Source organism: Pelecanus crispus, chromosome 1, assembly GCF_030463565.1.
Source record: "Pelecanus crispus isolate bPelCri1 chromosome 1, bPelCri1.pri, whole genome shotgun sequence".
NCBI lineage: Eukaryota > Metazoa > Chordata > Aves > Pelecaniformes > Pelecanidae > Pelecanus > Pelecanus crispus.
Window position 1 is genome coordinate 39132745 of NC_134643.1, and position 27422 is coordinate 39160166.

The following is a 27422-nucleotide window of genomic DNA, read 5'->3' on the forward strand; positions in this document are numbered from 1 at the left end:
AATGATTGGTTTATATAAATACTGAGACTTCCTTCATACTGCCTTTATCCACTTAAGTCTTAATACAGGGTTTATATACAGGCTGCATCCCCATAACCTTTTCTTTATTGAAAAAGTACAAGAAACTTTTGTACTTGGACTCACAGTGTCTTGGGTAAATGCAGCATCAGCCTGTCCTTGCTAGGCAGTTGACTGAATAAAACTTTGTCATGAGAGGACTGCTGGGATGAGTTGGATAAATGTAGTGTTATTCCAGACTAGATTTTAAGGCCACATCTAGATCTTAATTTTCCTTTTTCGCCACGGAAAAGTGTTTCTTTGAAGGTCAGTTGAATCTTTGAATTGCTTATCGGAGAAGCCTCAGACTGTCCATTGACTTCATAACTACTTATGTTAGCTTTTGGATGTTTTCAATAGGCTGCATATCAAAGCATTGTGGGAAATGAAGAATCTGAGCTGTATCTAAAGGATATATTAATGTTGGGGTACTTTGTATTTTGTGTATAATAGCAAAGACATGTTCATTTTGATATAAACTCAGAAAAAAATAAAATGGAGTGTTGAGAATGTCTGAAAGAGCCATACTGTTGTACTGTCTGTACAGTGTCCTTTGAGCTAATAGTTTTTCATTTCTCATTGAAAACCAGAAATACCAGCCTTTTCAAGTACTTCTGAGAGCTCGTTCATTCAGAATGGGCAGATGTATATGCACAGCCTTACTTGGTGATCCTAGGTGTATTACGACCAGTGTCTGTTAAGTTTGACTTAATTCAAAGCTGGTACTCCCTGCAGAAATACTGTAGACTTCTTTTTTTTTAGCTTGTTCACATTGAGCACTAATGTGTCTGTGTACTTTGGACTTGAACAATGCCGTGGCTAATGCATTTTTTTGATTTACAACTTTAAATACTGGTTTTTTTTCCTCTTGACCTTGAGCTAAAGGTGCTGCTTATGAACTAACAACAAAAATGTGCAGATTGAGTACAAGTGCGCACAAAGTAGGGGGAAAAAAACAATTGCACGTTAAATCCAGACTTGTTTTATCCTGCTGTATAGGACGTGTGGTATTAAAGTCATTCCTTTGGATGGAGAGCAAATTGTGGTAGGAAATGACACGAAAGTCACAGCCCTGGGAAGGAGCTGTCCTAGTGATTTGAGGACCGAAGGCCTAATAGGGCCTGCCTATCCCTTCTGTAAGGGAATGAATTAGCATGTGATGTTCTTTGCCATTGAGGAGATGGGAATGTACTGAGCTTCTTACACAAACTATTAGACTACTAGCTATATGGCCAGCTATGCCTCCTCCTTAAGCATGAGATAAATGGTTTGAGGAAGGAGAGTTAAGATCTTGTTTTGTAAACTTTGTTTTATAGTTTAAGCACCTAGCTTTGTACTACTATGTAGTGACTTACATACTACAGAGTTTTCATGTACCTACAAATAGCCAATGGTGTGGTAAGGTTTTATTGTCCCCAGTGTTTGAGATCTCAGTAAGAGTCACTTGTACTTTCTTTCCATCTTCTTTTTTGGCTGTTTCTGTATGGCAGATGAGTTTCTTGCCAAGATAGGTTCTTTCTCCTCTCTAGATCCACCTGGCCCAGGAGGAGTGCACATAGTACTGCTACAAGATTCATCAGGTTAATCCATGAGCTGATGACATAACCCTTTAACTAACAGGTGTAACCTGTTTAATTAATAAACAATTATGATAACAATATTGGAAGTCTTAGTTCAAGCAGACTCTTCAGCTGAGTGTAAGAGCCAATGGCAAGACATTATATGTAAGGATAGTGGTGATGTATGGCTGTGTGGTAGTCCAGTTTTTCCCTTCAGATAATTTTTATTTGAACCAGCCAGTTTATGCTGTCAAACAAATGTAGCTGGTATGGTAGACAGCCTGGGAAGTTAGCCAACTCTTTAGAGTCTTAGTTCAGCTCAGTAAAAATTGAAGTTACTGAATATTGTCTACTTCTTATTCATTTCCAGTCAGGTGGTGGTATGTTTTGAATTACTGCTGAGCTCATCCTGGTTTTGAGCTCTGCAAACTTCTGCTATATGTGGTAGGCAGTTTTCCTTCTTCTATTTAGCTAGTATGGATACTTCTGGTAAGCTGGCTGCTGCTTCCTCTGTGAAGGCTCATCTTTGTCATGACAAGAGACCTGCTAGCAGCTACCTCTGTATGTCCTGCATAGGGTAAGCTCTTTTTTTCTCCCTAGGATATATTAGGGCACCTATTTTCAGAGTTTTACTGCTGTGTTCAGGCTTTGTATAGATCATTGTTCAGCAGTTCTGCTGCTCTTAGTGCAGCAAGCAGTGATAGACCAATGTCTGTTGAGTGGTTAAAAGGACAGAGGCACAGCAGAACCCCAGTTTTAAATATGAAAAATCCCTATGTGATTGTTATCTTGACTTTGTTAATGTCTTTGCTCTCATGATTGAGGGTCTCTTTAAGAGTTCTCCTGTCAGTGCTCTCCATTTGAATGTTATCTTTGGATGCTGTAAACTTGTTCATATTATTATAGTATATTACTAATACTTTGTAACTGAAGTCTATCTGGAAGAAGAGGTTGTAACTGGGTATTTCTACATTGGAAACTCTTCAAGACAGGAATCCTTCCTGCTTGTACAAGAACACAGGAGTATTTCTATCCAGACTGGGCTCCTTGGCAGAGTGACAGTAGATTTAATATTTAATTGCAGATTCCTATTGATTCTTAAACCTTCTGTGTTTTAATAACACTTAATTTATGAGTTTGCTTTCCATCTTGAACTTTGGAGTTTGAGGAAAGCAGACCACTTCCTAATTTAACATTGAGCTGCTTGTGCTGCCATGGTTTCAAGGTGGAGTTTCCCCTGCTTCTAAATATCTTTGGTTTTTTTCATTTGTGTTAATTTACTTAAGTCGTGGGTGTTTTTTGACCTTATAAAGTATAAGGAGCTAAAATACTTGGGAGGGAGCACAGAAGAAGGGAGAAAAGCTATCACAGCAGCCTATTCTCTTGCAAGTGAAGGTATTCTCTACACATTGTAAAATGCTGGTAGGTGTCTGAAGTCTAATGTTTCTCCCGGTAATGTTTTGCAACTGCTGATAAAAGCAGTCTTAGTGTGGGGTGGGGGGTGTGTGTGTGTGTGTTTTTTTTTCCTACATGTAAACACTAGCCTATAATGGAGACTGTGTGTACGTGTATGCAAGGAATGTAGCATTGCCTAATTTTTTACAATGCATAGCAAATGGACTTCTGAGCCATTTTTCCTAATAGAACACAGACCACTGTTTTTTCATTGAAATATAATATGTTTTGTAATATAATGTAAAGGAGTGTGTGTGCAGATTCTGTTGCTATAAAATGTTTCCTTACACTGGTAGAAATAGAACTGGAGAAGAAGATACTTCATCTTAAGAATCGTTTTAGATTTCCACAAATAAAGATCATGAAAAATCATTTTGTAAGTAACCTAGCAGCTTAATGTGCTCTTGCTTAAGTCTGTGAGTGTACTTCATTGAGCTTAATGTAGGCACAGAGGAGATAGAATTTGGGGTGAAGACCAGTTCCTGGGTGGGTGTAGCAGCTGGAAGTACTGTCTGGAGTGTTTGGTGACTGGCACTTGCTATTTCTGATGACATCCTCCCCCCTGAGTTAGGGGTATGAAACACTGCCTGAATCTTTTCTGCACAAATTTCTCATCTGTCTATGGAATTGGGGAATTAAAATGAAGTATTATTTTCTTGCTGATAGTGGTGTTCTAAAGCTTGTTCTGTTTCTTGGTGTGGCTGCCTTGGTTCTTGTTTGGGCTCATTTACTTGTCCCTTCATCTGTTGCATACAGTTATTTTCACAGGGTAGTCTAGTAGAAAAAGTGAACTTTCATGCTTTTTTCTCATACACACAGGCAGGTTGCACATTCTTCCTTTTGAAACAAGCAGTGTCTGTACTATAGCTCTGTAGGGTGGTTTTTTTTTTCCTTTCCTGAGTCTTGCTATGGTTAATGGTGATACTTAAGAAACAGGAGACCAGAAAGAAGGGAAGACAGTCTCTTTGTTAATATTTGCATATGTTAGTCTGAGGTATCAGCTCTGTTTGAAATGGGCACTTCTGTACAGTAGATTCTAGCCAGCAGCGATATTCATGGAGTGAATGTGGCAATAATACAGTGAAAACTTCCTCTGAAGTCAGCTCTGATGTCTTGGTAACTGTTTCAGTTATGGTTGTATTTTATAAGGCTTTTTGCTTAAAAAAGGTGATGTTCTTAAGCACTGACTTACAGACAGTTATTCTATTTCAGTTTTGCAGTAATGGGATATCTACAGGCACTACACAGATTAAAATATTTTACTTTAATCTTTTAAGCACAAAACTTACGATTTCTAGGCTTTCAATCGTTAATGCAAGTAGTAGAATGAAACTAGCATTTTTATTCTAGTGAAACTGAATAATGTGATGAGAAGCTCTCACAAAACACTACTCTGTCTCCTTAAATACGGACTGAATTGACTTGACTCTCTTAAGAGCATGTTTCAACACTGAGGTCTATTCTAACCAGTATTTAAGTAGGCAGGAGTAGATTTGAGCATTTCTAGAAAGGGTGATACAACTAAAATATGGAGAGGTTTTTTTTTAAAGAAGCAGTGAAGAACTCCAAAGAGAAATTCTGGTATTTCCCACCTTTTTACCTAAAATAATGAAGACTTCTTTTTCAGGGCTGATAGAAAATGTGTCTGAACTGAAATGTCTGTTACAAATATGATAGTTTTAATTCTTTTAGAGGAGGTTTTTGTAAAAAAAAAAAAAAAAAGGTGATTATGAAATAGTTTGGGTATATTATGAACCCTTAGATCGCCTATTCACAAAGAGAATGAATCCAAATGAGATTGGGGAAAAATTATCAACGAAAGCTCTCTAAATTGAGGCAGTTGAACTGACTTGATGTTAAGGAAAGATTTCAGCTGTTTTTAGAACTCTCTAATCCTTGTGGCAGATTGTGCTGCTGTTCAAAATTGGCATGGCCAAGGACTATTCAAACTGTAATGGCGTACTGATTTAGAAATATAAAAACTTTTTCCAAAGCACACAAAGATGATCTGTAGTGAAGGAATTGCTCAGCTTGGCATATGACTTGGTGTCTTAATATCAAAGCACAGAGATTTAGCCTACTGATTTAAAGTAGTGTCTACCTGAATTAGCGCAATCTGGAGATGGTGGTCATGCAAAACTGCTCATTTGTTTTGAGCATTGAGTAATTGCAGAGAGGAAAATCAGGGCAAGATTATTTTATTTAAGCTGTTTGAAAGATGGAGCTCTGGAATAACTTATTTCCTGTAATAACTTGGTTGATTGGGGTTTTTTTTTCTGGCATTTTAATGTTTAGGAGCTTTGAGACAATGTTTTAGAGTTGTCCTTGACACATACACAGTATGTCACTGGGTGGAATCAGTACTTGACCCCAAACTTACCAAAAAAAAGTTACAGATCTGTTAGTTGATGTTGAAAGTACTTGGATTGTAAAATTGAGAACTTGTTTCCAAGGTCATGTAGAAAAAGGCTGGGCTAAAGGCCCATTTCGGACAGCAGTGCTTCCAGTATTGTTGCTTCCTCTGTTAACAATACATTTTCCAGCTAAGGTTTCTTTTTTTGATGAAGAAAAAATTCTAATGGAAAGCATTAGGTTATCCACTTACTGAACGCACCTTTACAGGATGAATTTTGGAAAAAAAATACTGCTTCTGTTTTGGGATTAGTGTGCTTGTGACATGGTGGGTGGGGAGGAGAAGAGTACTTCCCGATTTGCAGGGAGTAACATTCTTGCTTCTGCAGAAGTTACTAGCTTGGAAGTGTGTGTTGCAGTGTACAGTTTCTGCATCCTTGTGTGGATGGTCTTTGGCACTTTTGCTATCATCACATTGAGAAATTAAGTGCTTACGGGTTAATTGGGATCATTCTTGTTTCTACAGCTGTGGCTTTACAGCTCCTTAAAGTTGCTTTTTTGTCTATAAAATCAAATTATCTGTACGTTCAGAAATAGATTATAGCACTACAATGATTCTGTTAAAAATGTTAGCTTAATATTCAGTAGAGGTCAAAAGGAAACACAGTGGTAGGATTTTCTGGTTTTTAGGAAGGGGACTGAGAACAAAGTATATTTGAGAATATCAGTATGGCACTAATAATCCACGGTGCTCCTTTATTTTGAATAGTGTTCAACTCTGGTTCCCAACCTCAGAAAGGACATAGAGCTGCGAAAAGGTTCAGCGAATAGTAATATGATCAAAAGCACGGTATGGCTTTCATAGCAAGGAAGAATAGGATTCTTGAGTGTGGAAGAGCGAGGACTGAGGAATGAAGTAAAGGCATGAGTATAATGGAGAGGGTGAATAGGGTGTGATTACTCACTGTCTCCTCTAATACAAGGAGGAGTTTCTTGAGTTAACAAGTGGTAAGTTCAGAGTGAGCAGAGAAACTGGTTTTTCACACATGCATGTGTAAATTGTGGAACTCTTTGTGACCATATGTTGCTGAAGCTAAAAGCATGTTTGGGGTTAATGTGGGACTAAACAAATTGGTAGGGAAAAATACATTGGAGTTGATAATTTAGAAAAAAAAAAATAGCTAGACATTTCTGTCTGTCTCAGGAAGCTTCTGAGGTGCAAATTTTTTTATGACTGGGCAAATATTCTGTTGAATTATCAGCATATACTTTATATTCTTATGCTCTGACACTCATTTTTGCCACTGTTCTGTTGATTTCTCCCTTCCAGTTAGGGACAGGTGTCTCTGAAAAGAGTAAAACTTGCTACTGCTGGATGCAGGATTCTGGCATATTGAATCCTTGGTTTGTCCCGACTGTTCCTTCATGCTTCAGTTTTGATGTTATCTGTTGAAGTGTATTGAATACTGAAACTGCAAGAATGGTTACACTGTTCAGGGCAAGGTACCACAGCATCTAGGAGGTAGCTGTAGTGGAAGGATTAGCTACTTTTTGGCATTCTGATTTGCTGACCAGGGGGTGACTGAATCCCTTATTTTGGTACCATGTTAGTGATATGGTTCTAGCTTATGTCCTAAGCAAAGGTATTTTTATTTGTGCATGTCTTTTTTTCTTTTTTTTTCTAGGTATGACGGCCTATGAAGCTATGTCAGTCTTTGGAACTGGTACCATTAAGACTCTATAAAAGCTGACTTGTGTGTTCATGAATGTCTGCAATTAGGCTGCAACTTCATGTCTGTTAAACCATGCTTTGAAAAAGAGGAGAAATCCCACTTTGTGCTCCCTGTTTGTCTTACTGAAGAAAACTAAACCCTTGTAAATACTGTGTCTGTCTGCAATTGTTACCAATGTATTAGGGAGGAAAATGGGTGGTGGTGGTGAGTGGTTTTATTGTTACTTTAAACATGAAAGCTTCTCTATTCTAGCAAAAATTAACCTTGTATGTTGACACTGACTGCACTTCCTAAATTGAGCATCCCTGTGAGATGGCTTGGTATGTGCATTTGTGTTGACAGCTTTGGCTGGAATGCTTTGGAGCTGTGCTGTGACCCTTAGCTTTGTATTGGTGACTTTTTGTTATTTGAGACTGGCTGGTTCTGCCGTTCTGAGGAATTCTGGCAGTCTGTAAGTCATCATTTACAGTTTGTCCCAACAGTGATATGTGTAAATTAGTTACTTCTAAGGGTCATTAGTAGTCTTTTCAGTTAGCCAGAACAATATTTGTATGCTGCTTTGATTTCTTTTGCAGGCTTTTCAATCATCTTATTTTGTCTTGTTCTTGATTAACTAGTATTTAAGTAAGATCACTTCTTCAAAATGGAATTTAAATAGCATATCCCTTCCTGTTCTGAAATAAGTTTCGTGTGAGATGATGTCCCTTAGTGTGCTTACTTTTTGTTTCCTTCCATGTCTGGCCAAGGAATCCTATTATCATTACACCTTGCCAGGAATAAAGCTGCTCTTCTAATGTATCAAACTTTCAAGCAGAATGTTTAGCTATTACAGTGTTTTGGGGGAGTTGGCACGGTTCCCTTTGTCAAGTTTTTGAGGTTTTTCTTCCATGAAAATACTCTTGCCTTATTGTCCTGCAGCTAGTATTCATGTGTGGCCAGGTAAAACTGCCATGCTTCTCACAGTTTTGCTGCTGTCTGGGGAGTTCTAATGGATAATGAGATTGCCATGTCCAGGTAGTTTGTTGCATCCCTCCTTTTTTGAGGGCAGTGGATGTGGTTGTTGGTTGGTTAACCTGGAGAGAAGACCCCAGGACAACAGTCAGAAGATTCCTGTTTTAGAAAATTATCTCTATTTTTTAGCTTTGTAGTACAAGTAGATGAGAATTTGTTCTTTGAAGCTCATAAAACATGAGCTTGATAGACTGCTTTCAAGGCTGGTAATTGTTGCTGTATTGGTAGAGGTCCTGAACCCTTTTTGAGAAGGAGTACTTGGAAGTATGACATGTTCACATAAACTCTTCCGTTAGTTATTAAATTAATGCTCAGCTTGGTAGAACAAGAACTTGTTACTCTTAAAACTATATTTATATATTTCAAGAACTGTCAAGAAGCCTTTCAAACCAATAATGTTGATGTAATGTATTGAAATACCTTAGGTGTGTTGGAGTAGATGAAAACTTTACAGCTGTGGCTGGAACAAGTGGGAGGATTTGTTAAGAGCTTAGATCCTGGACAAAAGAAGGGTGGATTCAGAACAGAGGAATTACTGAAGTAGTTAAGGAGTGGCCTTACTAACTCAAGTTATTCGAGGTTATGCGGTAAATAGATGCAGCTTGATTAACAGTTGTTATTGCATATGCAGCTGATAAATTGCTGCAGTTGCATTTAGCATACTTGCCTCTTAAGGCAATCAGGCACCCTAAATTATGTTAGCATCTTCTTATATAAGATGCTATCTCACTTATTGGTTAACTTGCCATAAAATCACTAACTGCAGAGGGATTTCATGGAAATCTTATAGTGTGAGTTAAAATAATGAATTACAAGGGTTGTTAAATTTTTTGTGATAGATAATTTTGAAGGAGAGTCCTTTTTTTTTTTTTTAACTGCATATTTGTGAAGGAGAGGCAAACATCGGCACCTCATCTGGATTGCTTCATAAATTCAATGTTTTAATTTATCCAAATATGAAGTTGCTTACATGAGATTGACTGTACACTGGGATTGTGATGCTGGGAAAGTCTGAGTATAATAACACCATTGCCTTCACTTAATTGCTGTACTGTCCTAACATATGTAGAATTGCAGCTGACAGTTTTCAGTTTGCATCTTTGCAGGCATAGAAGTACTGCCTTTGTGTTTGTTCTGTGGCTTTCATCAGTGCTAAAATGCATATTTGTCAGGTATGCTGAAATCTACACACTGTTGTGTCTCATGTCCCCTGCCTTCCCCGCCCCCTCCAGTCTAAAACCATATAATCAAGATTTCATGTGTGCTCAATAAGATTGACCTTGGGAAGAGACCATAATTAAATAATTATCCTGTCTGGATAACTAATGATCAAACTGGGAGATTGGCAGTCATCTAGAGCCTTGGCTGTGTTTCTCTAATCCTCTTTTAGGTGATTTAGATTGAAAGTTTAGTGTACTGGGAATGTTCTGCTGAGTTAATGAATGAAATACATGGAAGTTTTGTAAAGTTGGTAGCTTGATAATCTAGTAGGCAATGTCTGAGAACTTACACCTATAGAATGAGATCATGAAGTGTTACAGGGCTTGGTTTACAAGAGTGCTTGAATATCTTCTGCTTCTATCAGTTTTAATTAATATGATATGTGAAACAAGTATTCAGATGTCTGTGAAAAGCAGTCCCTGTGTTTGGGTGGTTTTGCATTTTATTTTTTTTTCCATTTGCTGTGTCAGAGGAAGCTGAAGTGCTTATTGCTGTTGGGTATGTAGCGTGCTTAATTTTCTTCTGAGCTCAGGCACATGGACAAACCATTGTTTGCAAAGTCTCAGAGAGTCAAGCTTTCTTTTTCACTGAGAAAGCATGTTCATTGCCCCACTGTTTTCTACATCATTTGTTGGCTGGAACTGTAGAAATGTGTTCCTTACCGTTGCTATGTGTAGGAGCAATGAAATGGTAGTCATTCCCACTTCAAACTTGCCTTTCAAAAATGAGGTGAAGTGGGTCAGCATCTGGCTGCTGCCGACAGTGCTATGGAAGTTTGTGCAGGTAATAAAAATTTACATTGTTTTACAAATAATTCATTTTTTATAAAAAAATTTTTTTTTTGTTATCCAGATGTGACTACACTTGGCAAAGGTTAGGGGACCCCTTGTTTTCTAAGTTGGTCCTTAGTTTCTTTTGTGTGCTCTCTGTGCAGTTTAATAGTCACGCTTATGGTTCAGGAGTCAAGATATTGTCAATCAGCTGACTGTTGGGGAGGCAGCTCTTGATGTTTTGTGAATATCTTTACGCATGGGAGTGCCTTGTAAGAAGTCAGATTGGTTAGCACTCTCAGAGGCTGTTGCTGAGTTACCTTCAGATGCAAGCAGAAATGCTGTGTAAACAGCTGCAATATCTGGGGTGGTGGTGGGGGTGTAATGGAATTATGTATTTTGGACACTATTTAAGATGGTACTTGTCTTTTACTGTGCCTTGGTATAGCAAGTTGAACTGCAGGATTTCAAAATGCACAAAATTCTTCCCAGACTGAGATTTCTTCCAGATTCTCTATGCAAATGCATCAGACCAAGAAGTAGTGGAAAGTACTGTTTTTCTTCTTTTCTTTCTTCTATTTGTAGAACTGTATATGGAGCAGTGTGCCTCTTCAAGTGCTACCTGTTCTTGGTGTGCTTTCAACATCAGTATGATGACATTTAAAACCTAGACCTTCAATTTTGTGTCAGCTTTCCCAGATACTCTTTTTTTCTTTTGTTTTTGTGCTTGTTGAACTATGGTCAGTAGAAGCTTCATTTTGTTTGAATAGCATTTAGAACTGCTAATCTTTGTATACACTCAAACTGTGTGTGAAACAAGAGTTTGTGGCTCAACAAGGCAAGACAGTATGCTTTAATCGTGAGTGCTTCCTGCCTTGGTAACTTTGCAGTTACCAGCATAGCACAAATTACTTGTCTGATTTCAACTTCTCTTTCTCGAAGAATATAGTTTTGTAGCCAAGAGGAATATAATAAATAAACTTATGCTCTCAGGAGCTGTGGAAACTGTTTTACTTAGAAAGGAAGGAATGGTCATTTAGTCACACTGCACTCTTCACCTGAGCTCTTGGTGTGTCATCTCTTTTGTCAGAACAGAAGATGCTGATGAGTTGTACAGCTCTTTGTTGTCTGGATTATTGCTTAGTAAAAAAGTAGTTTTACTTTTTTTAACTAGATGCTAAAAAATGTAAAACCTTCAAATTATGATTTCAATGCAACTGAGTCATTAAAGCAAGAGTTTGGCAAATGCTAAGCATGGTTTTGTTTGCATGGAAACAGCTGTGAAATTTGTAGATATACAAGATTCTGGTTTAACCTAAATGCTAGTATACACATTATCAAATGTAGAGTTAAGTAAAAGGTTAATAGCTGTCTAATTGTTATTTGTCATATTATGGACTTGTTTCTTTTTATTTAAAGGATACAGTGTTGTTACAATGCTACAATGTTGGTATACCTTTTTAGTATTTTCAGACTCTAGAATGAATTAATTTTTTCTCTTCTCTTGACAGTCAAGAATCCCATCAGTGAAGAACTAAAAATAAAAGTAAGTAAAACCATTTAATATTGAGATTTTAGTCTGTCAGATGATTGTATAAAAATAATATAGACCTTTTCAGAAGGATGCAGTTTCAGAATGTTTTGCATGAGATGAATGTATTTCTTGCAACTCTAATGTTTTAATTTTTCTGTTTTTTATCTCAGGCAATATAACTAGAATTACAAGATTTGGCTATGGCATGCTGTTTGCTTTATATACTAAGAAAATATTACATATTTTGTGTTATAGAGCTATGAGGGGAAAAAATGTGGTGTTGTAAGTTTTGAGACTGAATTTATCAGTTTGTCTCTTACTGTTACCATTTGGCTTCTCAGCCTTGAAAGGGCAGCTGGTAAGAGATGATTGAGTTGAAACTCCAGGATCTTATTTAGTGCCACAGAAGAGCAAGGGTTACCCTCCTTCAGAAAATTGATTAAAAAGTTTGTCTTTTTCATTTTTGATTCTGTTCTGTTACTTGTTCCTATATTCACTCTTTCAACTGGAGTATCGGGATAACAATTTTTGAGATGTCACTATTGAAGGTATCTGTATTATTCTTAGTTCTGCAGCATGAGTTTTGGTGGTTCTCTCTTCTGGCCTTCAGTCTTTTCTGCCTGGACTGTAAACATAGTGATCTGCTTTTGCTGGGCATATATAAGCAAGTATTGCAAGATAAGCAAGTATTGCAAGATCATTGTGTGGGTTTTTTTGGTGGTGGTGTGTTTGGGGTTTGTTTTTTTTTTTTTTTTTTGTCTAGGATTGAGCTCTCCAAAAGTGAATAATTGTGTATTTTAAGTAGGTAGCCTTGGTTAATTTCTTGGGTAGAAAATGTTTTTGAATCTTTTGAACAAACTGAATTTTGTGGGGTAAATTCTGAGGATTCTTTCAGAATGACCTTAGTAGTGCAGAGAGAATGCATCTTGTGCACTGGACTTGACAGCTTGAGAACCTGTTTTGTATGTTACTTTCTTCTGTGTTTCTTGTGTACTGTTCCATAGTAATCCTACTCTGTGCTCGATTGTTCGTTAGCTACGGAGGTTATACTGTTAGTTCCTTCCTTTATGTGGTTTGACCATTAATTTGCAAAAAAAAAAAAAATTTGGTCACAAAAATGTTTCACTTGTCTGTCTGTCTTAGTGTAGCTATTAGTGAAGTCATGGGTGTACCTACTGGCAAATAAATGGAACTTGTAGTACTGCTGTTGATGTGTGCGTGTGGTAGAGGACTGATTTTCCTCTTTTGTCATGCCCAGTATTTTCCAGCCAGGAAATGAGTTAATAAGGTTGGTTAGTTTCCTGGGGAGTACCAACTATATCAATCAAATATCAGTGATGGTTTTGTAGGACCAGAATAGGGGGAGGTGATGCTAGTCATTGTTGGTATCATCTATGGGAATTAATTTGTCAAATGTTTGATCAATGAAAGAAGTATACTGCTTTTTGATAGCAGTTTTCTTACAGAAAAAAACCTGGAGCATTCAAATCAGGGAATTAAAACATACTTTTTTTTTTTTTTTCAATGTGAGTATAATCAGCAGATGCACAAACTGGAAAATTACTTTCCTTGCGTATTTTCTGAATAAAGGCTCTAGTCTTATCTCAGCTATTTTACTCTGCCCCAGGAGTCAGAGCCAACTTCAAAAAAACCCCAGTGTTTTAGAATGGCCTTTAGTACTCCGTGTATGTAACTGCATGTTCCTCATCTTCTTATTTTGAGTAATTCCTTCTAATATAAAATGTTTCTGAATACATTTCAATGAAATTCCTCAATATCTTGATAAGTTTAACTCCCCTGTAAGTAACAATTATATGACATCTCATATTCATGTTTGTTTTGGGAATTTGGCCTTTTTATACTAGTGGCATATGCAGGAACTATCAACAAGATTGTATAGTCCACAGCTTTCTTTTTTTTGGTGGTGGGGTTTTTTATTAAGTTACCGTAGTTTGAAGGTAGACGGCAAAAATCTTACTTTGCTATGAATTTTATGCAGGAATATGACCAGATGGTACTGTAGTGTGGCTTGTATGAAGTGTTTATTAAGCACATTTATTAAGAATAAAAGTTTTATTTTGACAGAGTAGCTATCAAAAAAAAACCCCAAACCCAACACCAAACTTCTTTTGGGTCATTGCACTGTTCTCTCAGTAGTATTAAAGTAATCTTTTGAGCTGTCAGTTTTAACTGGCAGATCCATCAGAGTCCAGGCTGCAATCTAGTTTAGTTTCAGACAAGATCTGAAAAAATCAATATTGTGAATACTTTGATTCAAATTCTATTGCTTGAATCATTGTTGATGTGTGTTGATGTGTGCAACACTACAGCTTTCTACCTGTATGTTTAAAGAAACATGGTATTTTTTTTTTATGGTATATAAAGATTTTTGGGGTACATGGAAGAAAATACATCTGTACTAATGTTTGTTTTAACACTAATACGTTTTTCTAATTCTAGGAAGATGAAATAAGTCTCATGATGAACAGCTTATATGCACTTCATGATAAATTGGCACAAGTAGCAGGTAACACTTTAAAGATACTGTGACTTAAGAGTGTTATGGCAACAGCTACAAAGAAGTCTGTGCTCAGATACTGATTTGCAACAACTGGTTTATGCTGGGGCCCTGATAGCCATTTAGGGTTCCATTTTGGGAAACTAGAAATCTCATTTCTAGTTCACTTACACTGCCTTTTTCACCAGTGTAGCACCTTTTGTTGCAATGTTTTTTAACCGGATAGGCTGTTGAATATTGTGATCCTGTATGGTTTTTGATTTAATGTCTTAATGCTTTATTAATCTGACTTCATTAAAAGGTTTAAATATGCTATATGTGGAGAGGAATATGTATTTCTTTTAAAGGTAGTTATTTCACTGTGGTAGAAAAATGTCTGAAAAAAAAATATTTCGCAACAATCAGAAAATGGTTCCTAATACAATGAACAGTAGTGGCTGAACAAGATTGCCTTGTTAGACAAAATAGTCCAACTTAACCATACTAATTATACAGTAATGAAAAGTGCTCTATATAGTAATGTGTTAGAGATGGTGTTTAGGATTAGTATTAATTATTGAATATTCAAAGTGAAAAATACAGTGCTTTTGCCTAGAGTCATAATTAACACAGCTTTAAACTGCATAGATATTTACACATAGCAATCAGGAAATGGTAAAGTTAGGACTGTGTTTATAGCTTTGGCATCTGGTGAGTGTGAGTTACAGCAGAATCTATTTCATGACTATTAAGCTATTTATTTATCATCTTTGTTTATTTAATCCATAATGTGCTTAGGAAACAGTGGTTCAGGTTTTTTTGTTTTTTAAGCCTTACTATTCTTTGTGCCAACTACTTGTTTTGCAACAGCAAGCTTCACCAAGAAGGCTTTTCCACTATTATCAGGTCTACAGACATTTCTCAGACATTAAAAAAATGCGGAAACAACTCTGTGTTAGGTATGAGGCTGACAGTTTAATGTGTCAGGGCTATATAGGAGATCTGTGAGAAATTTGAGCAGCTCTGTAATACCTTTAAGTTGCAAGAGTAATCTTCCTGCAGAAGCTTTTTGTTTCCAGAGCATTTACAAAATCTGCAGTGAATAAAATAGATGTTTGGACAAAACCCACAAATTTCTTCTTGGTTACATTATTCTTTAACCCAAAATAGTGAAAGAATGATGTTTAACTTGACTGCATGCAAAATAATATTTGCTTTAGTCTTCATTTTATTGCTTTCTGACTGTGAATGCCGTGCAGTGTTGATCCTTCACAGGTCAATTACATCTTGATACATTTTTATCTGTTTCAAACTATTTCATAATTAATAGATGGTAGTAAATAATTCTGTGGTATGAATCATTGGGGCCAAAAGTCTGGGTTGTTGGTTTTTTTTTTTTTTTCATGTGGGGTAGCCAGCCTGTGGTGCGTAGGAATGTGTTACAAGACCCACAGCTGTGTGCAGTAGAGCGCTGACTTGTGTAAAGTGGAAGTAATGGGTTATGCTACTTGTCTCCCTCTTTTGAAAAGAAAATATAACAGCTTGCTGTTCCCTCAGCGTGTCATCTGGCCCTCCAGTGGCCATACAGTAAACAATGTACTTGCCTGGATAAAAAGGTTTGGCACCTCATTTCTACACCTGTGAAAGAAAGAGAGTTTTCTTCATTAGCTGGGGCTTACTTATGTTCATATACACTTATAAAAATGTTTACCTGTCTGCCTTACGAAAGGAATTTGTATGCTCCAAGATGACTGCTTTCTTCCCCAGGTCTCAAAGGTGCCTTAATCTTTGTTAGTCTATTCCTGGCCAGGAGAATCTTCAGTACCTACTTTCAAAAAATATGACTGTAAGTTCTGGTTAGATGGTCCCCCAGACTGAAGCTGTATTGTGAGATTACCTGGTTGCTCAGCAGAGTAGCTTTCATACAGTCTGAACAATGACCTAATTCATCTGTACTTAGCCAGAAGTTATCCTCAAGGCCAAGTTTCTTAAGGTATGAGAGGAAGAAGTCTGCCATCCGTTTTTGAATACCATATTGATGTAGACCTGGCACAATATCTGGAAGCTGTTTGAAAGTCATAGAACAGAGAAAGCTGCTAGAGAGATGGAGGGTTGAAAAGTGTTGATCTTGTACACAGTGCACCACTTCAAAAGAGAGAGAAGTAAAGGAATATAGTTTTGCTGGAAGTGGTGCTTTTCAGGTCTCTCTGTCACATACTTGGAAAAGTTTCTCTCATTTCATACTTGGCTATGAATCATTTGTTCATGTTATAACTATTCATATTAAAAAGGCAGGCTGGAAACTTGCAGTAGTCTGGTCTGTTAAGCTTTATTCAACATCTTGACTACCATGAAGATGGTCACTTCAGAATTTGGTTTCTAGCCCTCTTTGTTTTATTAGACGACTTATATTTTTACTGAGCTAGTTTCTTGCCTTGTCAGCTTCAATTTGAGAGCAAGTGACGGGGCTTTTATTTTAGAAGGTAAAACACTGAAAGTTGTTTGAAGGAAGAAAAAGTCAGGGTAACAGTTTAATTTTATCTGGCTTAATATACTATGTTCCAGCTGTAGATGTCTGTTCTGTACTGTGGTGCTCTGATATGATGTAAAATGATTTCATTATCCTATATAAAAATAGATTGCCTTTAATGCATCACTGTTCTCAGAATTACTAGTCTGCCAAACCTATGGTGAGTAATGCCTCCCTCAGAAGAAACTAGAGGGAGAAGCAGTATCTACTTGTCCAGTTCTGAGTTGTTTGTGTTCCTGTGTTCTTGCCTAATGGTTCAGCCTTTCTTCAAAGCAGCAACTTTTTATAGACAGTATATATTTCAGCGCCTAACACTTTCTCCTAAGAGAAAATACGTGCTTTATTTAAATTAGACTTCCTTCAGGCATATGTTAATTACTGGATGTCTTGGGCTTTCGTGGAGAGACTTCAATAGATCACATCCATGTTTGGTCATCCATGTTTGTAAAATGAATAAAGCTAACCACTATATCCACAAGAAGCAGCAAGCTACCCATGGGTATGACCCTAACTTCTTGTACGTAAAAAATTTTTTAGTTAGCCATTTATTTTGCTTGGCATTCTCTGTAGAGTGATGATCTATTAGATTTAGACTGTTTCCTTCTGAGCTAATGGACAGCACAGGTCCTTGAGATGCAGAGGTGAATTGGACTTCCATATGTAATAAGGCTTACTGATAAATCCACGGCTGGAGGAAAATCCTGGCAAAACACTAGCTATTACTTATTATTAATTTCAAGTGTCAGCTACTGTATCTGATTGCTGTCACAGGCTCTCTATTCTGTCACTTTCCTTAATCTTTAGTTCTTCAGGTAATTGATACTCTGTGGTTTCCAGCCAGTGATTTAAAGACTACTTAGCAAGTTCTGGTTTCCCGCAGTGTTGAATTAGCCTTTGGGAGATCAGGCATTCTTACTTGCTCTCACAACACTCATTCTGCTCCTGCTTTTCTTCAGCTACCCACTTAGTGTCCTGCTGCAAGTAACCTGTAAGCCTGAGACCTGCTAAACAGATGTTTTATACACTATTTGCTTTTTGTATTGGTTGACTGTATCACATCAAGCTATAACCTAGAGAGCTGTGCTAAATCCATGTGTTCCTTAAAGTATTAGATTTCCACTGGGTTTTGGTTCTGGCACTTTTAAGAGAATGATTTACATTGTAAAGCAAATATTTTAAAATTCTGAATATTTCTGTTAACTTTATATGCTGCAGCTCATAAATTAAGCTAAATGCCCAAATGAAAGTCACTTTCAAATATTCTAGCCTGCATGGAAAAGCAGATCTGACTTATTTTCTGTATTGAAAGCAATTGTGAGAACAGACTTAAACTTCTTTAGAACTGAGGCTTTAGTTGCTTTTTGTCAGTATTTCTAGGAGAAGAACTCAACTTCTTATGTGGCTTGCCCAAGTACACTAACATAAGCTAAAAGGTAGTTTTGTGATCCTTGCCGGGATGTGTTACTTCTCACCTCCCTACAAAGGCAAGTAGAACGGTTCTCTGATTGCACTTGAAATTTAAGTGGCCTGTGCCCAAGAAAAGTTTGAGCACAAAGATCCATGCTTTCTGTGAGCTCTTGAGACATTTTAACAGAGGGGCAGTTTTTACAAAGAGCTCAGATGTATCTTGCAGCAGACCTGTGTAAAGTGGGTTTGTTTTTTTTTTTTGCCTCTGCTTCAGTTTTATTCCTGGATATAGGGCCTCAAATGGAACAGTTGGGAAACATTTTTGGCTCAGACTATGGAAAGTGGGTTTCCAAGCCAAGTGGTTAATGATTGCACCAAAGTTATTCAAAGTAAGCCTTCATTTGCAGAACTATTAGCTAAAGCGGTGACTGAAATGGCATATAGGAATATCCTGCTGTTTGCAGTAAAACAGAAGGTTGTCTGACTTGTGAATTGCCTAACTTTCTGCAGGCTTTCAAATTCATGAGTTTCTCAGAAGAAAACTGTTAAATGGTTCTCAGCAATAGATGGGTTGGAATGAGAAACTGCATCTCCAACAGCTTTTTGTACAGGACTGAAACTCCATAACTCTGATTAGCTTACTAGTTTTAAGAGTGGGAGGCAAGATGAAAGTGATTTTTATTCCACCCCCCCAGCATTGCATGAGGGTAATTTGAACTGATGGGCCTTGGACATTGTCAGAGCCTAGGCGGCAAAGGTGTGTTTAACTGTTAAACTTGTTCAGAGGGGGAATATAGTCTGAAAAAAATCTCAGAAGCAGGACTGTGAGGAAGCTAGCTGCTGGTCTTTGAAGATGAGACCAGAAGCTGTGAAGTCAGTGTGTTGGCTGCATACTGCACAAACCTAATGCCTGGAAGAAGGCAAATAAGACTAGAATTTAAAACTACTGAAGTAATCCAGTAGTCCCCCATCTAAGGGAGCTTTTGTCCTCTTGTAAGAGGTAATACTGTGTTCTTGTAAGATTAAAAATCCAAAATGAATCCTGAAACTTGTTTTTAAGAATTCATCTTTCACAATCTGGTCTCCTGCTTGTGTTTTGTTTTTCTTTTCTGTGTATTAACCTCACCCTTTCTCTTCTTTCTTACTTATTTCATAAATGGGCTTTCCTGCTTATCTAGATAATTAAAAAACAAAACCCAACCAAACAAAAGCTCCTAAGCAGAAGGGTCTCACCCCCCTGTTCTCACAAGCTGTTTTGTTCAGTCAAATTACGACTGACATGCTTTTTCCGTATTAGAAAGACCCCAGGAAGACTTCAGGTCTTACCAACCAACAAAAAAAGCTTAAATGGTTGAATACCTATCGGACTTGCTCATGTCATACAACTTAATACCTGATTGAGATTGTACATATGGCTTCTAGAGAGATACATTTTCGTGTTGTTGTATTTATTCCATCAGTTCTAGATTTAAAATAACATGTTTACACCAGAGACTGTATGAGTATGATATATAGTTATCTCAAGTCTGCTAATTTTGAAGCATGAAATCACTGATTACACATGTAAATTTACAGGTTGTAAAGTTTATGCTGCACAAAAAGAATGTCTGCCTAAATTATATAGAAGAATAGCCCGTAACTCCAATTCTGGTGCTGACTTCTAAATTCAGAGTGGGTTTTGGCCAAGGTGGTGTCGGTTTTCACCAGTGATTTCTGTACTTTTGCTATTACAGTAGTCTCAGGCACTTTGAAAGTCTAAGATATTGCATGTTAGTTATCAAGTGAAAGAACTTTTACAGTAGTGTCTTTTCTGCTCGGTGCTTGATTGAAAATACACGCATGCACACAGGCTTAGTTCCAGCAGCACTTCTAGGCCAGATAGCATGTGAGCACTCTTAAAAACAGTGTTCCTACTTCTGTATAACCCAGCAGTGAGAGAAGAGCATCCCTGTTATGCTGATGTGCTTGCAAGGCCAAATTCACTTAAAACTGTTGAAGTGTGTTGAACAAAAACTTTGCTTTAGCAGTCTGAGAAGGACTTTTGCTTCACAGAAACACTTACTGCTTTGGAACTCCCTATGGTGAATGAGACATGAAGGTGCTTTTCCACAACTTGCTAGTGTTTCCTAATTTTTGCTCAAATTGCCTCGAATGTTCTCGTTTGTGTAGGGAATTAAGACTTGAAGTTTCTCTGTTTAAAGGGTATTCCAGTGTGGAGTAATGTCAACTTCAAATACTTTGTAAGAGTATAAGCAAAGGTAAAAACCTTTTTTTTGTATATGTATGAGTACCTTAAACTCTCCTAGCCTTGCTATGGCTTTGGGAATAACACAGCTTGGCATAGATTCAGGAAGGTAAGGCAGGCGTAACCCTAAGCCAGTGAAAGACTGGATTTGTTGTTTACTATTTTATTGTTTTGGTACAGTAAAGTCATAGTTATAGATGCTAAGATTTTTTTTTTAAAGAAAGATCTGGGAAAAAAAGTGATTTGCCACTCCCTGACAGCTCTTCAGAAGTGATGGCCTAGTGATAGATAAAACTGGTGTTACACGTTTTCCTTTTCTGTGTGACTTTGTGTTGGTATGACCATCGCTACTTTTTTTTTTTTCATGAATCAAGTACCTTCAGTTTAGCAAAGAAAATCAGGAAGATGTTGGTACATGGCTGTGAGGACTGACTGTGCATATAATACCTTATTTCCTGACTACTTCTGCATGCTTTCCAAAACAATTAGGAGGATGGTAAACCCATCAGTTTCAGGCCATATTGGGGTTTTGTGCATGTTCAGGAAGGTGATGAGTTATTGTGATAACTTAGACCAATCTAAAATATAGTAACTTCATAGTGCTTGAAATACTATTATGGATGTGTTGCAACTGAAACTAACTTGGTCTGTATAAAAGATAATACATATTTCAAAGTAAATGGAAATTATCTGGAAGAGATTGAGTCAGGGTACAGCAACTGTTTTATGGTAACATCCTTCTGATAGTTCTTTCATATTGCCTTTTTTCTACTTTCAGTGTAAATACTGACATATACTTTCTGAGCAGTACATGAAGCTGTATTGATGTGACTTGTAGATATTATTAGCTGTGACAATCTTCACGTTTTTTAACTTCTTTTGAAGGATATATTTGTCCAGAGAATTTTCCATGTTTTTAGTGGAATTTGTGGTAATTATTGAGCTACTGCTGCTTGTTTAGATTGTGTTAACCCTAAGCTTGTGTTTAGGTGATCTTATTTTATATAATGCAGTAATAAGTAGATCAAAATAAATAAAAGTTTTTTTTGCCAGGGGAACATGAATGTGGCAGCTCTATTCAAAGAAATCTTACCGTCCAGGAGGCAGCTGCATATTTAAAAGTAAGCAAACGAGGTATTTTTCATTGGTTGTATATAAGATTTGTATAAGTTACAATTTGTAAGGCCTGGTTTCATATCTAGTGTATTGACTAAAATTTGACTTAGTATTGAATGTTATTTGGAAATGTTTGGAATTGATGTCTTTAACAGATGCTACTTAATTTTTATTTCGGGATGTAGCGAGGTTTTGGGGGACAGGGAAGGTGAAAGAAACTGGTTTAATTGCAATGAAATTTGTGTGCTTCATTGGCATGCAGGTTTTTTTTTTCCTTTAGTTAGAACACCAGGGCATAATTTGAATTGATGGAGATAGTTGACCCAACACAAAAATCATAGATTTATGAAATTCAAACCTCTAGGGGCTTCTCCAGAAATCAGTATATTATGTTGGGCTAGATGACTCTAAAAGGTCCCTTCCAACCCAAAGTGTTCTATGATTCTATGTTTTGAGACTTAGTGGAAAAGGATACTGTCTTCCTTTCTTTGGGAGGAGGGGTTGATGCGTGGATCTGTGCAGCGGGCCTGAGAGGCAGCAGCTGTATGGAGACACCATTCATTGATGCTTTAAATAAAAATGGTCAAAAAAGGCCTTTTTGTTAATTTGATAGGTGTGCAGTATTATGAAATCCCACTCTCTGCTGTCATTCCCTGCCTCACTCCCCAAATAAAAGATGACTCTTGCCTTCTCTTGACAGCTGTAGGGTTTATTTTAGCCCACGTTGGTGTACCCTTCAGTGGAAAACTACTTGAAGCTTTTAAAAGGCTGAGAGTATAAGATTTCTTTGATTGGATGGGGGGGAGTTAAGTTGATGTGACTTTTAATATACAAAGGTAGAGAAATTTTACATTTTGGCAAACGTTTACATGGTAGACAAAAAGGGGAAATGTTAAGAGCATCCTGAAGAAGCTGCTAACACTGGTTTATCATTTGGCAATGATATTCTATATCGGTTAAAACCAGTGCATTGTGGGAATACATTGGAAAAAATTAAGTTGATGCCAGATAACTGATGGTCTTACCTGTCTATTGTGCTGAAGGAATGACAGTTGTTATCATAACAGCTGTTTAGTTCTGATAAGAAGCTCAGATTTCATATGAAAATTTGTCACTTTGTACAGTATCTTATTTAACCCTACAGTTCCTCATTTTTGGGAGTATAGATATAACTCCTTTGCAGAATTTCAGTGTTCAGTGATAGAACTTTAATATTTTACTCTCAAAGTGAAAACAAAAGGTACTGTTTTTTCGTAAGTGCTTAGCCTTTAATTCTAGGCCAGTTATGTGATGTGAGGTTCAAAGGAAAGATGGAGATAAATCTTTTTGGAGAGTATAATTTAAAATACAATAGAATAGTAACTTCCATTTTTGCTTTTCTTTTTCTGAAAAAGAACACGTAATGTGAACTATGGAGACAGCCTCAGCTCAGACAGCAGTGAATGTTCTCCTATGATAGTTGATGCCAACTAATTATAAAAAAAAAAGTCAATTTCTAGAGTGAAATCAGTTCTTGAACTACAAACACTGGACTATTTGCAAAATATCTGTTAAAATTTATTTTCCTCAAGCCTCTTTTAAAAAAACAAAACAAAACCCAAAACCAAACCTGAACTGCTTTTATAGGATCCATTTTCAACTGAGTTTATATCTAGTTTGAATTTTACTCCTGAAGTAGATTTTCAATGAGCACCGCCTAGTGGCTGAATAATTTTTTCTTGCTCTAGGTTAGAATTGTTAATAAAACAGGGAATGTGGCTTGACTTTTCAAACAGTCCTTAATTTGAGGAAGGCTAGTAAGTCTGATAGCTGCTCATAGCATGTATAGATTTACTTCGTGTAGTGAACACTCATGCAAAATCTGAAGAATCAAGAACAAAATCACATAGTTTTGCTACTAATGTGTGCAGTATCTGAATTTTATTGTGGCATGATAACTTTCTGGTTATTTACAAAATTACTCATTAATATTTGTCTTTTGACAGAATCTAGATCCAGAATATGAAAGTGTACTTAACACAGCATTACAATGGATCTTGAACAGTGGGGAGGATGTTGGCATAAAGTAAGTGGTCTTTATTTCTTAACTTAATTTCTTCTAACAGAATGTATCCTTTTTCATAAATACTGTATGTTTTTGAATAGGTGTCTCAGCAATGACCCTAATGACATGGATGTCACTCATGTGACAGATGTCAAGTATCTGGAATCCACTAGTCCAAAGATGTCTTTCAGGTGTCGTTTTCGCCGTGCATTTGTTAATGTAACTCACAGATTATCAATATTGCTTTTGGGTAAGTTAACAAAAAAGTTTGTGTGGGTTTTTTTTTTTATTATAACTCGTGTTACGTAAGGGCACGGGGAGCAGTAAACAGCATGTTTAGAGAAAGTTTTTATTCAACCATAAAACTTGGAGTTCCTATCAGTATCTTGATTACAATGCAGTTTGCTTTGCCATTCTGTTGCACCACTGTATTTTCACATTACTTGCTATCATCTGCTGCTGTAGTCAGCTGAACATATTCATTCTTTGGGAACTCTTGTCTTTTTCCCTGCCAAAGCAATACCTTGTGGCTTTCAAAAATTCCAGGTTGAACTGATTTGAAAAAGCAAAATACTCAGTAAAAATACATGATAGCCTTACTTTTGAGGATATTTCACTGTTGTTCTAGGAACTTTGGAAACATAACTACAGAAAAGATGATTTTCCTAGTTTTAGGAAAAGTTGGATACCCAACGTGGCTGTCACCAAAAATTCTTATCTCTAAGACTATGTTGTAAAAATGTGTCTAATCCTTCAGTAAGACTAATTCATTTAGTCTTTGATAGTTCTCTAGTTAAGTTTTAAATTATTTGAAGTTTATCTAATTCTTAACATACTGAAAGCTATGCAGCATAAAAATACAGTACAGCTGAGTGCGGACCCTTCACTCCTGTCCGTGTGGCTGGTTAGAAATATTGAAGATGCAGAGTTCATCTTGTGCACCTATCTGAACAATGTCATGCTTATGAGCAGAGGACTTCAGACTTCCTTCACTAGTGTTTTGAGGAACCAAAAGAATTAAAGGCAAACTGTCCCAGATTGCCATCTTTCTGATAATAGTCCACATGAGGGTTGAATTGGGATGTGGAGATGAAACTTAGTATCCAAGTCAACTACTAGTCTCATCAGTCATGCTGAACAAATTGCACCATGTCTCAACTTTCTCGTCTGTAATTAAGGTTAATATGAAGCAGCTTTTCAAAAATAAAGCACTGTATGAATGTTAGATGTATTGTCATTAACTATTTTAGGCGAAAATGGGTGTTAGTGTCCCTCAGTCTCTTTGATGTATCAGTTAACATTGTCTTGCGATAACTAGTATATGAAACAAATTATGTAACTATAATTTGTGGATGTGTGTTTTTGTTGTTGATTTCCTTTTTGTTGTTAAGAGATCATGGGTGTAGCGGTCCCCTCAGCCCAAGATAGAAGACAACTTGTATTTCCAGCTTATGCTGCTGGCCTTCCTAACTAGATTGTCCTTTTTGGGAATAATCTTTAAAGTAATAAAAAAAAGCATGCACTACTTTGTTGCAAGAAATACAAATCTGTAGCTGACCTGAAGCAGTCCAAGTTAATTAGTCTGGTATATCTAAAGCATGTGACTTGTCTATGAATGAGTAAATATTGCACTTTTTTAAATCTTAGCATGTTCTGCATTGTCAGTTTATGTGACTTTGAATTTTTCCAATATAATTGTTTTACTATTTTTCTTCACAAATGGGTAAAATTTCAAACCACAGTTGTGGGATACCAGGCTATTGTTAAAACAATGAAATGCTTTTCGAAAGGTAACTGCTCTTCAAAGGTTAAGAGTTCATGTTGCTGTGTTAGTAAAATATAAAATATTGATAGTGTGTACAGTGTATTTCACTAGCTTTGAAATTTCAAAGTATTTCAAAATGTTAGCTAGTTCAACCAAATCCTGAAGTATGTGCTGTAAACTTTGTTAACTAACCAGCGTTCGAATACTGTTTAAAGAGTATTATACATCTTAATGCAGGTATAGCAACGGTTTGGGGAGTCTTGCACTACATGAAATACCGTTGGGCAAAAGAGGAAGAAGAGACGAGGCAGATGTATGATATGGTGGTAAAAATCATAGGTATGGCTTCTTGAATCACATCTGATGTATCTGTATCAGCTCTGTATAAGCTTTCAAAGTACTGGCATTAACTCAGTTATGTTCTCTACCTGTGTAGTTGTCAGTCATGCTGCTAAGAGTTCTTGGTCAAATGTGTGGTTCATATGTGTTCTCTTTTTTCTTTTTTAATAAAATCATTCTTTATACCAAAACCTTTGATTAGGTTTAAAGATTGTAATTTGTAAATTACATCAACATGGCTATAATGAATTCCTATCGACTTGGTGGTATTTTATCTTACTATTGGAAACAAATATAAATGTGATGTTTGGCTAGAAGTATGGTGACATGTTACTTTCTGTATGTGGTGTTTCAGCTATCTTTTAACTAAAATATCCACTCCTAAGATGTGTGTTAGCTCTCAATTCCATCCTTAATGGCTTTTCATAGAAAAAAGCAGCTTTTTAATTAGCCACTTTGAGCAGAAATTATGTTACTAAAATAGAATGCATAATTGAGTTCTGAAATTCTGCCTTTCTACTTGAAGCCACAATGTTTTCAGTAGTTTGTGTTTGTAGTTTTTAAGTTCTGTTTTGGACTGCATTTTTACTTAAATTGTCTTATTACTGTCACCTGTGGCAATCATCATAAATACAGAGATGGTAGATAAATGGGATTTTCCTGTTTTTACCATTTTCCTATTTTTTGTTTGCAAATCAAGTTTTGTTGGGGTGGGGGGAAAGCACTTTATTTTCAAAGGTGGCTGTCTTTGCTAGCAGTTAAAATTACCAATCAAGAGTAACTGCAAGAACTGTTTTCCTTTATTCCAAAGTTATTTGGGGTACTTGGAGACACTGTGTGTAGATAGTTTTCTTCATTTGCCTTCAGCATGCTTAGGAGTAAAAAGGCTTCAAAATGCCAAAACCACCTTAACTTTTAACTACTGAAATTGGGAGGGGTCTTCAGAGTAGTTGTTCATTGCCAGAATTTATATTTTTCTTAACGTTTGCATGAACTACATAGTTATCAGTTTTTCTTATGGTGTCCTCAGATGTCCTAAGAAGTCACAGTGAGGCTTGTTCTGAAAATAAAGACTTGCAGCCTTACATGCCTATCTTGCACGTGCGTGATTCTCTAATACCACCTCAGGACAGGTATGTTCTCACTAGAAGTACTGAATTTCCATATGTGTAAGTAAGGAAAAGTAGTAAAAAATAAATTGGTCAATTAACCAAATTAATTTCAGTAGGTTGCATAGTGTAATATTTTGGAGGTTCTTACTGACACAGGTGGGGGAAAAACATTGGAATTTCTCCTACATGCTGGATGTCATCTATGCAGGTTGTTATAATGCTAACTTTGTAATTCTTGCTTCAATTTTTAAGGAGGAAAATGAGGAAAGTCTGGAATAGAGCAGTTGACTTTCTTGCAGCAAACGAATCTAGAGTTCGCACAGAGACACGAAGAATAGGTGGTGCTGAGTTCTTGGTTTGGAAATGGATGCAACCTTCCGCAGCATGTGACAAAATTTTAGTAATACCATCGAAAGTGTGGCAAGGCCAAGGTATTGAAGTTTAGTTATATTTTGCAAATATATTGTTCTAACTTCTGCATCTAACTTCTAAATGGTATTTTGTTGCTTGAACATGAAAGACTTCTTGTTTTCCCTCACACCTTTAAGTATTATTATGAACTGCCAGTGCTATTTCTCTATTATCTTGTTCAGTAGGCTTACTTTTCTGTCTGCCTTGTTTTCAAGCAAAATGAGCTTTTCTGTTATAGCTACTGCAGAAATACAAGAGAGGGCA

The 27422-nt window shown here is 36.7% G+C and overlaps 1 protein-coding gene across 3 annotated transcripts in view; it reads left to right on the forward strand.

Annotated features, from left to right (window-relative positions):
- The window catches only part of LEMD3 (LEM domain containing 3), a 51266-nt gene that overhangs the window by 9231 nt on the left and 14613 nt on the right, over positions 1-27422 (forward strand). For 2 of the 3 annotated variants that reach the window (XM_075709264.1, XM_075709274.1), the window contains 8 exons: positions 6430-6442; positions 14153-14219; positions 21425-21492; positions 23473-23552; positions 23633-23781; positions 25534-25635; positions 26666-26768; positions 27000-27178. In XM_075709264.1, the coding sequence (XP_075565379.1) occupies positions 6430-6442; positions 14153-14219; positions 21425-21492; positions 23473-23552; positions 23633-23781; positions 25534-25635; positions 26666-26768; positions 27000-27178 (761 nt within the window). Of the gene's footprint in view, positions 1-6429; positions 6443-11669; positions 11705-14152; positions 14220-21424; positions 21493-23472; positions 23553-23632; positions 23782-25533; positions 25636-26665; positions 26769-26999; positions 27179-27422 lie in introns of all 3 variants that reach the window. The other variant, XM_009478110.2, reaches the window with a different exon arrangement.